The 14,302-nt window shown below is 37.6% G+C and overlaps 1 protein-coding gene across 1 annotated transcript; it reads right to left on the bottom strand.

Moving 5' to 3' along the window:
• Nucleotides 1-701: 701 nt before the first annotated feature.
• LOC755682 (protein cereblon) lies at nucleotides 702-12,917 on the bottom strand. The gene is made up of 10 exons (XM_030972642.1): nucleotides 12,762-12,917; nucleotides 11,025-11,140; nucleotides 10,316-10,518; nucleotides 9,426-9,590; nucleotides 8,709-8,931; nucleotides 7,909-7,996; nucleotides 5,997-6,112; nucleotides 4,941-5,002; nucleotides 2,738-2,869; nucleotides 702-1,974 (listed from the first exon to the last, which is right to left on the bottom strand). Exons 1-10 carry the CDS (start codon nucleotides 12,874-12,876, stop codon nucleotides 1,806-1,808), a joined length of 1,389 nt encoding a protein of 462 aa, XP_030828502.1. The 5' UTR covers nucleotides 12,877-12,917; the 3' UTR covers nucleotides 702-1,805.
• Between the last annotated feature and the right edge of the window lie 1,385 nt (nucleotides 12,918-14,302).

Below are 14,302 nucleotides of genomic sequence, written 5' to 3'. Positions count from 1 at the left end.
TCTCAATGTATGGAATTTCATAAGTTGACCTCTGTGACCCTTGACCTTTGACCTACGTGCTCCAAAATCTAATAAGATCGTCTTCCTATGGTGATACATACTATCCTTAAGTTTGAAGTTTTTACATCTCCAGTGGTTCTTGAGATATCATGATAACAATCTCAATGTATGGAATTTAATAAGTTGACCTCTATGACCCTTGACCTTTGACCTACGTGCTCCAAAATGTAATCAGATTGTTTTCCTATAGTGATACACACTATCACTAAGTTTGAAGTTTAAATCTCCAGTGGTTCTTGAGATATCATGATAACAATCTCAATGTATGGAATTTCATAAGTTGACCTCTGTGACCCTTGACCTTTGACATACGTGCTCCAAAATCTAATCAGATCGTCTTCCTATGGTGATACATACTATCCTTAAGTTTGAAGTTTAAATCTCAAATGGTTCTTGAGATATCGCGCTAACAAACTCAATACAAGGAATTTCATAAGTTGACCTCTGTGACCTGTGACCTTTGACCTACGTACTCCAAAATCTAATCAGATCGTCTTCCTATGGTGATAAATACTATTCCCGAGTCTTAAGTTTAAATCTTAAATGGTTCTTGAGATATTGTGATAACGGTCAAACGGGACGCACGTACGGACGGACGTACGGACGTACGGACGGACAACCCGAAAACATGATGCCTCTGGCACCACCTTCGGTAGCGGAGGCATAATAAAAAAATTATAAAAAAATGCTACTAAATTGTAAGAAGTCGAATTGAGTTAAAGTTTAGATTAGATCTGGTTAATACCGTGCACACATTATCATCAGAAGCAGCATGCTGTAATGAACATGAGGCACTCTCTAGCGAGACTACTACAAGAAAACACAGTGATGAACACTAAATAACCGCTTACCAAGAAATGCTATGGAACCTCCAATGAATAACATAATAAAATCTTGGTTTAAAATAGCAGCTTATAGAAAAGTAATAGATTAATCATGATCTCCACTAAGTGGCTGTTTTACAATCTGATTGTAAAACTAGATGGATGTCAGACTGCATGCAGTCGAAAATAATGCCTTCGCCACAGAGCAATTTTACAAACCAAAACAGAAGCAATTTGAAAAATTCAAGTTTGATTGTAATCCATGAACAGGTTCTCAGAATAGGGTGATAACAAGCTATTTTTCTGTACGATCCTTTAAACTTTGAGCTCATGACCCTGCAAGATACATACATGTCCCGAGTTTGATAGTAATCCATCTGTCAGTATTGACATTGCGTTCACAAGCTATTTTTGCATACATGAGCCCCATGACCTTCGACCTTTGACCTCATGACATTGGCTCTGCAAGATACATACATGACCCAAGTTTGGCGGTAATCCATCACTCGGATCTTAAAATAACGTGTTCACGAGAACAGAACATACAAACGGACGGACGGACAACCACAAAGCATAATAAAGAGTCGTGCGGAAGTTGCAGTTATGAGATGTCTTGGCATTGACTAGCTTATCAACTGAAAGTGCAGCAAATCTTCATTGAGATGAAATGACTGAAATACAAGCAACATCACAAAGTCAAAGGACTATGCAGACTTGGCCAAAAATTGTTTGCATTTTCATATCACATCATACATCACTGACCAAACACTGCACAGAGACAGGCTGATAGAACAGCTTCAAAGCAATAGCTTGATGTGAAATGCATGTCCTTTATGGTCCGCTCTGCTTGACGGGGGACCTCAAGGCAGGAGGCCTTTCAACAAAACATTTGTCTTGTTTTAAGATGTCAAGTTGGACTATTCATTCTGGAGGAAAGCTGTGCATCTCTTCATCGGTTTGGAGCCCAGTCTGGAGAGCTGATCGGGTCAGTCCCCAGAACTTCTCTGGTTTGAGTTTCCTCTCTGTGGCAGTAAACTTCCATCCCATGTGGCTGGTGCATGTACGACACTGGAGTATGGTCCATGCATACCTATTCAAAACGATTGAGGATAATAAATCATATATCTTCTCATTCTTGAGTGCTACTTCTTTTGCTCAGATAAGGACAAGAATAATGTGAGTTGAATATAATATAGCCGTCAAGGAAATGTCCACCTATCCAAACACAGACATTGTCAAGTTCACACTATTTTGTCTGATACAATGTCAAGAGCATCAAAGACTTTAGTATACCTGATGACTGAATCAAGTTGCTACCTCCGATATATACTTCAAATCAAACTAGTTATTAAAAGAAATTATATTTGTCATATTAACTATGTTCCCTTTTTCATGAGAATTAAAATCAGATGTGCCACAGAGTGACTACATATTATATGCATTGTGGTGTTTCATTTTGCCACAATTAAATATATTATATTATAATATTGGAAGCTGTTATCAAATAAATAATTGAGCTACATCAGCGTATTTTCTAACTTGAATGGCTATCTGGGATATACCCACAAAAGTAATTACCAAAAGCTTACGCACAATATACATTACATCTCACTAAAAATTGAAACATGGGTAAACAACAAATGGCAGATGGGATACCCTAAAATCCCCTTGCGCAAAGGAGTCGTAATAACAGACTAATGCTATATCTTACATGGTGGAATGATTATCACCTGAAATGAAAGACTTCCATATCAATGACAATGTGTGATTAGAACCATGTAAGGCTGGCGCATATCTGATTTATGACATGCTGAGACTCACTAACGGGCAATGTGTGACATTGGATAGCTTACCCTGGGAACCAGCTGTTCTCTTTTGAGGGTCTTCCAATCAAGTTGAGATTCTGAGCTCTGTAGACGGTTAGTGTCTCGTGCACATAGCCTCCAGGATTCACATAGGCAGCCATAGGCCCATCAAGGGACATGCTGTACAAAACAAATGATACAATAGTAATAGCTAAATTTATAAGGTGCAGATATTCATCCAAAGGGATGCTGAAAGTGGCTACAAAGCAGGCTTTCTACTATTACCCCCAAGATGATAAAACTATTCCAGGATTACCACCTAATGGGTACCCATATACAACACCTTGGTTGATAGCGGCTATTAGAGATTGAAGGTATAGACCAGTTTTGGAAATGCCCCCTCTCATATGAAATGGAAGCTCTTATTATCATGTGAAAGAATGTTTTGACTAATACGTGATTATACAAATTTTGCAGAGAAACTACCCACTAATTGATATATTTGGTAAATTATTATATTGATCTGGCCTGGATACCGGTAGATATCGCGAATGCTCTTCAAAATTGAACATTTAGGCATATATTTTTTGTTTTTTGCGAATTTAGGTTGAAGTATTGTCATCTAAACTTCTGAAGGCCATATTTAAGCAATATTCAATGGATATTTTGAACCCAAAACCCTTGAACCGTAATTTTACCACTACCGGTCTTTGTCTTTAATGTCTAGCTATGATGATAGTGCCACTGCCGATGCTCTAATTGCAAAGCATTTGATCATCTGTCAGGCAACATATTTAAGGGATTGGGTATCTTTGTCTCAGATTCTGAAACAAAATCCTGGATTTAGCTCATGCTGCAATCATAATTATAAACCTTTAGGTCAGTCAGGAATCCCATGACTTGTACAAGCCGATCACTTGTCTGATTATCAAAATACTTATGATTACAATTGATTACAAATCAAATATAACACTACAGTCTATTGGGGAAAATGAGTATGGTCAAACCGGTCAAACCGGTCAAACCGGTCACTCAAAGATTTTTAATTTTTTTGAGGTACTTCACGATCATTTACAAGCTCACATTTTTTTTAGGGCTTCAATATTACACCATAGCATAGACACTGATAACACGTAAGGCCATGCATCTCAGATTTAACATTGTTAAACAAAGCCTTTAACAAGACCACAACACCTCTACATGGTGTTATAGAAGAATGCTCATAATAACACCAAATGCATAGCTTACATTATAAGCAACATAGAATGGGTAACAAAACATAACATCACATTCATCCCTTGAAGAGGACTTCTAATTTCCAACAACAAATCTACATACCAATTATACAAAGGTACATGTGCAGCAAAATCTATATTAAACATTGATATACTATTTAACCATAAATATATTAATCATGAACAAACACATACCAAGTTTGACTTTCTCAAAAAAAAGATTATCAAATCTACAATTCACTTTCACTTTCAATGTTCATAAGAAGATGCACACATAACAGTTTCCAAGAATTCACTTTCGATATGCAACACACATAATTTCCCTGTGACACCAATCATGGGATAGGCATACAAAAGGCATCAAGATTATTGAACTGATTATTGAACTGTTTCCGGTGCAAGATTAATCTATTTCTATGGAGCTAAATACGATCAGAAATAAGTTATTATACAAATAATGAATGGTTATGAGTTCAATAGTGCGAATATTTTCATGAGTTGAAAGATTAACATTTTATTCAACGAGGCGTCAGCCGAGTTGAATAGAATTAACGTTCATTATTTGTTTTATACAACATCAAAGAAGATCTAATAGAATCAAAAAATTATGCTTTACTCCTTATATTTATTAAAGTTGGAGTCAAGCCTTCTCGATTACATACATTCAGATTGCCTTCACGTCAGATACACACAGGGATACGCGCACGGCAGAGAGGTACGCAGTCTGCATATAACCAAAAATGCACTCTGCATATAACCAAAAATGCACACCAGTGCAATATAACATCTATTGAATATCATGTGACCAACAATCCTCCAATCAAATGACAAGGATCCACGTAGGTGTTGTATTGAAGTTATTATAAGTTATTTTTCAAAGGCACTGTGTAGCACAAAGCAAACCTTCTGTCAGTTAGTGCCTATTGCTTTGTGCATAATTGCATGTGTGTCAAACAATCGACCGGGCAGAGAGACGAGGAAAGCAACGGGAGTGGTAAGGCCTACAGTAAACTCACCAAAATACATCACTCTTGTTTGCAATCTGAGTACTGCATTCTCTGCAGCAGAGTACAGTACACTGTAGGGGGAGAAATAAAAGAGTTATGTTAGACAAAATACATATATATATATATACATGTATATTTATATAATTCATATTCAAATACATTTATTTGCTTGCAGACTATTTCATTTCAAGTCATAGTTTTTTTTTGTATTCAATAAAAACAAATTTGCCGATGGACATATATTTGTAAAAACTTTCCTTTTCCTTTAAGGGGCTTCAACGCATTTTTATATATGTGGATGGAAAGAAAAACTATCGCAGAACAATACATGTAGCTCACTTCTTGAAAATACTGAAAACTGTCCCTTGCTGACTAAGGACTAGAAAATAATAAAGCATCTGAACTAAAATTGGCTTAAGTGTGTTTAAGAACCAACTCCAAGAACTTACGGTATCAGATTTAGGGGCCAACAGTTCAGGCTCGTCCTCATATCCCACGACTGCTGGGGTTTTTTAAGCATACCAGGGGGGGGGGGGGGGTGGTTCACAAAGATCCTATTAAAGTCAAACTTAACTCTAAGTTGGACTTAAAAATTATGGAGAGCCATTTGTAGCCTTAAAATTAAATATTTCCAAAAGCAAAAATTGAGGTATTTTAGACTTTTCATAAATTCTACATCAAGAAAATGAAATCTCCTTGATAACAGAAAATATGAATCAACATTTTATGCCTTTTGAAATAACTTTTACATAATATTTTCAATGATGCTAATGGCTTTCCATAAATGTTAAGTCCAACTTAGAGATAAGTTCAACTGAGGATCTTTGTGAAACACCCCCCGGGACTGCACTTCACATTTTTGTATTGAATCACATACATACTTGAGTGTGTACAGGACCTTTGTCACCCGCATCTACTTTTTTCACGCCTACTTCCCATTCATTTAGTACATAGACATTTTATAGTAAGTAGCAGTTTACCATGGCTTATGTGACTGAGCCTTAAAAGTCTAGCTTACAGCATTGTGTGGAATGATAAACTAGTAAAACTGGTGTAGGACAGTACCTTTTGCAGGAGTTCCAGCTCTTTCCTAAGTCTCTGTACGGGACTGTCGATCTTTAGAAGGCCAATTCTCTGAAGGTCATCTAGAGGCATGTTACTGGCAACCCAAAATGAGAAATCTGCCACAGAACGGGTAAAATCTTTCTATTCAGCTATGAATATGATTAAACTTCCACAATTATACTGGCTAAGGTTATCATGAAATTAGTCTACAGGTCTTGAAATTTCTCAACCACTATTAATAAGTGACACGGAATGAATGAAACTGGTTTACTATTCCAAACAATGATATGTTCTCATACATGTAATAATAATAATAATAGTAATACTCAGCTTTTATATAGCACGAAATACAATTAAATCTCTACTGAAGCGCTTCCAAACTTGGAGATTATCACCCCAGCTTTAGTGGTGCTGCCATTACAGTGCTGCCATTACAGTGGCCACCTCAGCATCTCTCATCATCTGCTGATGGAGCAGCATCATCACTCCAACATTATCAAAAGCCTCAGACATATCAAAATTAATTCCTGCCAGGTACCCATTTACATCACCTGGGTTGAGGGTGGCAAATGTAGATCAATGTCTTGCCAAAGGACATTAGTGCCGCGGCAGGACTCAAACTGCAGACCTTGTGATCGACAGTCCGGCAACGTAACCACTTGACCACAATACCTCTACATGTATAATGAAAACAATTATTCTATCATATTTTAAACGACCCAAGATAAGTAAGCCTTGAATGGAGCGTGGTGTAAGGAATATGACATCAAATATCGATGTTCCACCTTGAAAAAAATCAGATATTTTCCTAATACCAATATAAGTTCTTGATGTTGTTACTATTTCTAGAGGCATAGTATAGTATTAATGACTGCTTTGAGAGAAATAGTTGTTTTATTACGCTCAAGGGAAGGTTAGAATTGTGCTATTCCCCGAGGCTTGCCGAGGGGAATAGCCCAATTGTAACCTTCCCGAGAGCGTATGAAAACAACTATTTCTCGAATATTAAAGCAGTCATTAATACTTTTATATGCCGAAAAAAAATAGACTAAAAAATAAAAAATAAAAAATAATTTACATTTTTGTCGAAGACGGGATTCGAACTCTTGCGTACAACAAGAGGTGTATCAAAAACCAACGCTTAGACCACTCGGCTATCGCGCGCGTCGTTAACATGCTTGGCAGTTTTCTCTAATATATACATTAAAATGGATTGAAAACGGCTCCGCGTGAGGGATGCTTCGCAAAAGCTCCATGAAACGGACCCTTCTTTTACTTTTGCAATGCATATTGGCACGAACTTAGATCAAGATCTATCGGCAGATGTTGTTTTTTTGTTTTTGAGAGTTAATTTTCGTCTTCATGTCAACAATGCAAGATAAAATTGTCGGTAAGATCGATCGAGATTCAATTGTATTGAAATTGCCGACCAATTTTTCGCACACGTATGGTATCCTCCATCGCTCAAACCATTTTTTAACATGTAAACCTATGGGGTAACCATGGAGACTGACCTATTTTTTTAATAACCATGGTTATTAAAAATATTGAAATGTTTTAAGCATGGTTACCGGGAATTTTACAGGAACAGTTGAAGTTTATGAATGCAATTCGACCAATCAGATGGCTGGATTTCTTAAGTGAGGTATATAATTAGCTTCATTGTTCAATGTTGGACTTCTGTGCAATGTAAGAACATGCACATACGTTTGTAGTTATGAGTTACATTTCTTGTGAGGCTGCAGAACCTTTGAAAATAATAAACAAGAACTCTATTTTTGAATACATTCCCTCCTAAAGGGCTAGTTCTTATACCGTATCTCTCTTTTGACTTTCAACTTACTATTTCCAATAATCTAGCTCTACTATTCAATCCCAATAAAAATTATTTATCCTAAAAGTTTCAACTTACCAGAGGGGGAAGCAGGCATATGTTTCAGTTGCAAGGAGTTTTCATACCAGCCACTCAGCTCATTCTTTATTTTCACCATCAATGCATCCTATAATAGAAACAGTAAGGAAGAAGATAGAAAGTTAGAAAGATTCCTAATATCTTAAGGGTACTAGTTATTTAATATAACAGAAGCTACACTACACCATCATTGCTTAGCATCTGTTTTACCAAGGCTGTGGGGTTGGACTTTTCATTTTCCTTCTGGCCCTTCTCAACACCTTGTATGCTCTTGTACCTTCTCCTATTGTCTCCTTCCAGGTTTTTCAGGAAAAAATATATTTATTATCAAGCAAATCAGCCATAACAACCATAACATTAATCCGTCACTGATAATTTTCTCAAAAAATCTAAACTAAACGTGGTAAACCCCTTTGAAAAAGTGACGGAAAAAATTACTTACACTTCATATTTCTTTATTACATAACACAAAGATAAGTACACATATCAATACTTGTCATAGAAGAACTGTCATAGTGCTTCATTCACTTGACTCTTGTTCCAAGGGTTGAGGGTTTCAAATTCTAGCTCAGCACCAACATCATTTGGCAAGACATTAGTCCACATTAGCAACTCTCCACCCCAGTGTTAAGGGATACCTAGAAATTGCTGAGGTAATAATAATTGCAGGACCCTCAGGAAAAACAGCATTGAAGTTGATGAGGACTCTCTTGGTAAACAAAACAAAATTAATATTACAATTATTTTCATTGCTAACCCTTCTGCCTGGCCCACTATGAGAATACTTTGAATCAACTTACTGCGTCATACATCTCATAGACCCACGGGGGCCACCAGGTGAGATCGGCCTCAGACAGGTGTCGTTTCCTTCTCTCCTTGAGCCACTGCATACCACCATCCTTTGCAGAGGGTGAGATGTGATGGGGAATCATTCTTCTCCTGCTGAGAGACCCTCTCCTGGCAGTGCATAGTACATCAGGGAGACGCCTCTCTGGAAGCATCATCACCTGACCAATCAGAATTCTAGAAAAGGAATGAATTTGAGTAATTAAATATGTTGGTTTGACCAAAATTATTCTTCTGTTAATATAGAGACTGATGGTGCATGACGAACCAGTGAAGTACCATGTGCTGCCAACAAAGGGAATGAATGTAGAGGGAAGGGAATATGGTCTGTATCAAAGTGTAATAATTAGATCTGATTAGTCTGTAAAAACCCAATTACATACATACACACACTTGAAATTAGACAAATTAACCCACATGGTATACCAACACAACTAAGATTCAAATGCAAAGATTTCAATGTCAAGACAGAGTGCAGTCAAACCTGCTTTGGTGACCACCTGTCTACAACAAGCACATTTTTTGTTTCCCTTGAAAGTGGTTTCACATTGAAACATGTACTAAAGGAACCTGTCTACAAAGACCACTTTTTGTGTTTCCCTTAGGCAGTCGATGTAGACAAGTTTGATAACCACCAGTCCCCTGCGCTCCTCCATCTCTCTCTTACTCACCCATCAGCCTGTCTTCTCGTCTCCATCACTTTGAATCTCTGTCTTCCCATGGCCTTCAGCCTCATCGTCTCTATTCCTCCATCATCCTCCTCCTTAGCGCTGAAGATCTCTGCCGTCGTCCCTACATCAGGGATGGAGCTGTCCTGTATTGATGCTCTATCACGACTAAAAGATATCAAGAATCAAATGTAAAACGACTATGTCAGGATTATTTGCAATTGCACAATTTAGGCGCATGCATTATGAGATATAAGCGCTAGCATGCTTGGTATCTTGCACCTGTGTGACATTGTGGGATCATAAATGAATCACATGCATGCCAAGGATCCATTTATACTTCCAAGGATAAATCTTTGCACTACACAATGCACAAGCTCTCTACTGGGTAGGTGTTTTTTTTTGGCCAAAGAAAAAGATAAAAAGATTGCATCAATTAGGATGAAATAGTGCTTGGTATGGAGTATTGGAGTAAGAAATAGGGTGAGATGGAGAATATGATCAAGAAGACCCCTACCCCCCCCCCCCCCCCCTCCCCCCTCCCCCCTCCTGATACGAATGGTTAAAGAAAGGGAAACCAGAGAGAGGGAAACCAAGAACTAACTGGGAGGAGAAATTAAGACATGGAGTGGAATGACACTGCAAGAATGTACTAGGCTGGCAGAAAACAGAGATATGTGGAATAACGTTGAAATCAACCTTGAAGCTGGGATAAGATACCTTGTAGATAGATTGATGCACACCTGTAATACCCTATTACGCACTTGCACACACACACTTTTTTTTTCTTCCAATAGAAATAAAATACAGTTGTTTTTCCTTAACATGAATTCAAAACATTTTCATTACATTTTGTTCTTCTCTTACACACACACACACACATACACACTCACCTATCATAGAGCATTCCAAATGTACGGTTGTTCTGTAGAATATGTTTCATCATGCTGATGAGTCTAGGATTGAAGAGATGAAGAGGGATGGTCTCCCCTGGTACCAGGACCACCCCTGGAAGCTGAACCAAGGGAAGCGATATGGAACACTCATCATCTAACACTGTGCGTCCACTGTACTCCTCCAGGTCGGAGCCTAGGTACTGTATGACAGAAAATATTTTCAAAAATTGATTGAAGATGAGAGACAAATAAATATTACTGCAAATAGCTAATAATAAAGTAGAAACTGCTGTACTTGAAGTGTATTTTGATACAAAGCACTCTGTGATGTTATTCCTGGTTCCGCACTGGGGTTTAAATACACAATTTATCAAGCAGTGACAGTGAGTTTTCAATGAATGCAGAGAATTTCAGAATAGGTCTTCAAATTCTTTGACTTCTTGCACTGTTCCCAGTTGGTGATGATGGATTCCCAGGTGGAGGAAGCATGTCCCAGAGGTTGTGAGTCAGAAGAAAATATGATATCATGTCATCTATCATACACACAAAAAAACTATTAGTTAATTATCCTATAAAAATACAGATATAGACCCCTAGTAAGCTTCTACTATTTCATATTCAACACCATTTAAATATGCTTGAACAGCTGAATGAAGTTTTATCAGCATTTCACGGAAGTTTGTTTCATAAAACTTAAGATACTCACCGCATGTGTTGTTGGAAGAGAAGGGTCATAAGTTATTTTTTCAGGTCTTTTGCTCACTTTGTCTTGATCTATTCTCCCTCTGATCTGCAGTCGTAACCTTTCGAAGATGCCAATTTCTGTGACAAAAACACACAAATATTTTTTCTCTTTAATGGCCTTGCTTTAGACACAAAGAATGAGACTAGCCAGCATCAGCAAATAATAGTTATGCCAAATTATAAGGATTTCAATAAAGTTATGATCACTATCCTAATTGTAGGGTGTCTGATCGCGCACCCGATGTTGTGTGCTAAAATCTTTCCCATAGAGATTGCACACATCCCTATGTGGTGTACATGCATTGCGCGACCAAGCAAAATTGGTCAATGATTTTATGAAAAATTTGAAATTCAAACCTTTATAACAAATGATCCTGAAGGTGAAACTCAATAAATGTGGTGTCATATGAAAGAGCAGGTTTTTCTCCATATTCCCCATAGGGGGCCACCCCCGGAATTCTAAATATATCTTGCTCAAAACAGCGATTTAAACATCGTTTCCATGGTAACTCGGAGATTTACCAATTTCACGAACTGCCCCCCCGAGGGATAAGTTGGGCCAGCTGTAAAGAATATATCCAAGCACTTATTTTTTCTCTAGTCCCAAGGGATCATTTGTTATAACAGTTTGAAAATACCCTTGCTCCACGCTTTGCATATCGTGCTGTGCATTAGCTGTGCAGCTTTTGAGCAGAAATTATAACTCTGCGTGAACCACTTTTCTGTCCATTCTGACCAAAATGCTATGAATATTGCACAGTTTTTGAGGGGCTGTATCTTTTGATAGAAACATCGGTGAGTCTTGAAATTTGAAAGGTATTATTCTGATTACATTTTTTACTCCAATATCCAACAAAAATGGTGAAAAACGATCCCAAATTGAAAATTGAAAAATCGTTCAGACACCCTACTAATTGTCACAATTCATTCCTTTAGGCGTTACCACTAGATTTTTTACTATCGAGTTCAAGAATATGAGATGTCTTTTTCCATGGACAAGTCAAGATCAATTTAGACTGCAACAGTGCCACTGTAAGTGCATCATGCGCATTCAGACTCACCGTAATAAGAATCTCGTGATACTAATTGTTTCTTTTCAGTATTGCAAAGACTTATTCTTCATTGTAAAAAGAAACTGTAAAAATAACAGATTTTATTGCAGGCGAGAAAACAAGGTAAGCGATAGCCAACATGATCACTCCAGCAAAGCATAATAGAGAGTCAATGCTAATGTGTATTGACCTCTAGCACTGTACTACATTTTAATAAGCAGCATTTGCACACATGAATAGTCAATACACTCATTATGCACAAATGCACACAATCATGCCGATATGGCTGATCGGCAAGTATGACAGTAGACTTAGATCTACAATTTGAAATTTGAAATTTGAAATTATTCTTTCTAACATCGGTAAGTTGAACAAATTGTATTTTACTGCTATTTAGGTGTCATCAATTGGCATTAAACTTTGTACAGTAGTGTTTGAAATGTTGAAAATCAATATCACAGCTTTTAATACACAGCTTTAGTAATGCAGCTGTGTGTGAACATGATGAGATTCGAAGGATGATAACACGGTACACAAAAATAAACAGATGGGACTGATCATAATAGAGGCGAACATTCACTTTTTCCATGGAGCCTAAAGTAGTAGAGTATACTACGAAAACATAATTAAGGCTATACCCTGCTCACCATTATTTTCATCATCATCTTCATCATCTTCTTCCACGCTGTCCTCGTCTGCATCATCATCAGGATGCTCCAGTTCTTCGTGTACAAGAAGATCGTCCTCCTCTTCGTCCGCCATGTTTGTTTACAATTTTCACCCTTATCAAATTTGCATATCAAGTACATTGCATGCTCGTGACGTGAAGATGCAGGGATGGGATGCCGCAATGAGATCAATTAGATATCTGGGATCAACTCAATTTCAATCTCAGCTCAATTACCAGGACATTCACTCACGTTGAGCTCCTGTGAAACCTAAATTGAGTCTATTCTATTTCGGGACTATTGCCTGATTTTTAGTGTAAATGAAATAGTTTGGCGATATAACAACAACTCGGTTTCCGAAACTGATTCGGGAATAAAGGGGCAGCGCCCTTGTCTGCGATTAATGTACTCATTTTTACCTATGATTGGGGGTGCAAGATTTTTCATTTTCCCATTTCTTGTTTGTGTAAATATAATGACTTTGATTTCAGTGTGATATTACTTGCACTATTTAGGCATGTATTCATGGGAAAATAGAGGGAGAGTATTGCGAGCAAGCAAAGGACAGTTATAGCCACCTTCCTTTTAATCTAAGAAAGGATTTTAAGGGTGCGCATTGCACATTCATGATGTATGCACAAGCTACTGAGTTGTATGTTTATCAATATTGATTTCAAGAGTTATAAATACCGAAATGCAAAATTATTACTCTTTCATTTACATTGAGCTCTTTCGAGTCGCAGACTTACCTACTTGAAAAAGGCGGGGCTCGGGCGAGCCGGGCGGGGAAGGGGGGGGGGGGGGTACCCATATTAAGATATACGGAGGTGTGCCGCTCTAATGGGTCACTGTTTCACAAGAAATCCCTAAACGTGGGTCCAATTTTAAACAAAAATATCTTTAAACATGGGTCCGTGTTTTCAAATTTTCCAACATTTTCTGAAAATCGTGAAAATTGGGCTTTACTTCGAGAAAAAAATCCCCCATAATGACCCTTAAAAATGGATAGGGGTTTGGAGGCTTCATCGGTACACCCCCGTCCAAACCAAATCTGAGTACCCCCCCCCCCCCCCCCCGGGTCCCTCACGTTTCCATTAAAGGTATATTCCACCCTAATATTAGAATGGTTTTAATATAAGCAGAATAAACTGATAATGAGAGAGACAGATCAGTGAAAGTTTGAGCAAGAACAGATTATAATAATAATAAAGTAATGAATTGTTTATGTTGTCATCAGTGAAACACAAATTTGCAACACTGTGACGTATATTGCGAGCTCCTCTCCTACATTCAATTTCATAAGCTTTTGTTTTCTTCGTTATAGATGACGGAATAGATGTTTCACACAGGGGTTGTATAGAAACATGGGTTCATGTATGACTGACATTTTTTGAGGGAAAACAACAATTTCTGATGTTCTTTTAGTACAGAACAAATGGGAGAGGAGCTCGCAAAATACGTCACAGAGTTGCCAATTTGTTTTTGATTGATCACAACTTCAACAATTCATAATTTTTTTA

Source organism: Strongylocentrotus purpuratus, unplaced genomic scaffold (genome assembly GCF_000002235.5).
Source record: "Strongylocentrotus purpuratus isolate Spur 01 unplaced genomic scaffold, Spur_5.0 spur5_scaffold_6, whole genome shotgun sequence".
NCBI lineage: Eukaryota > Metazoa > Echinodermata > Echinoidea > Camarodonta > Strongylocentrotidae > Strongylocentrotus > Strongylocentrotus purpuratus.
Note: the sequence above shows the minus strand (reverse complement) of the source record. Positions and strands in the feature narration are given on the sequence as shown.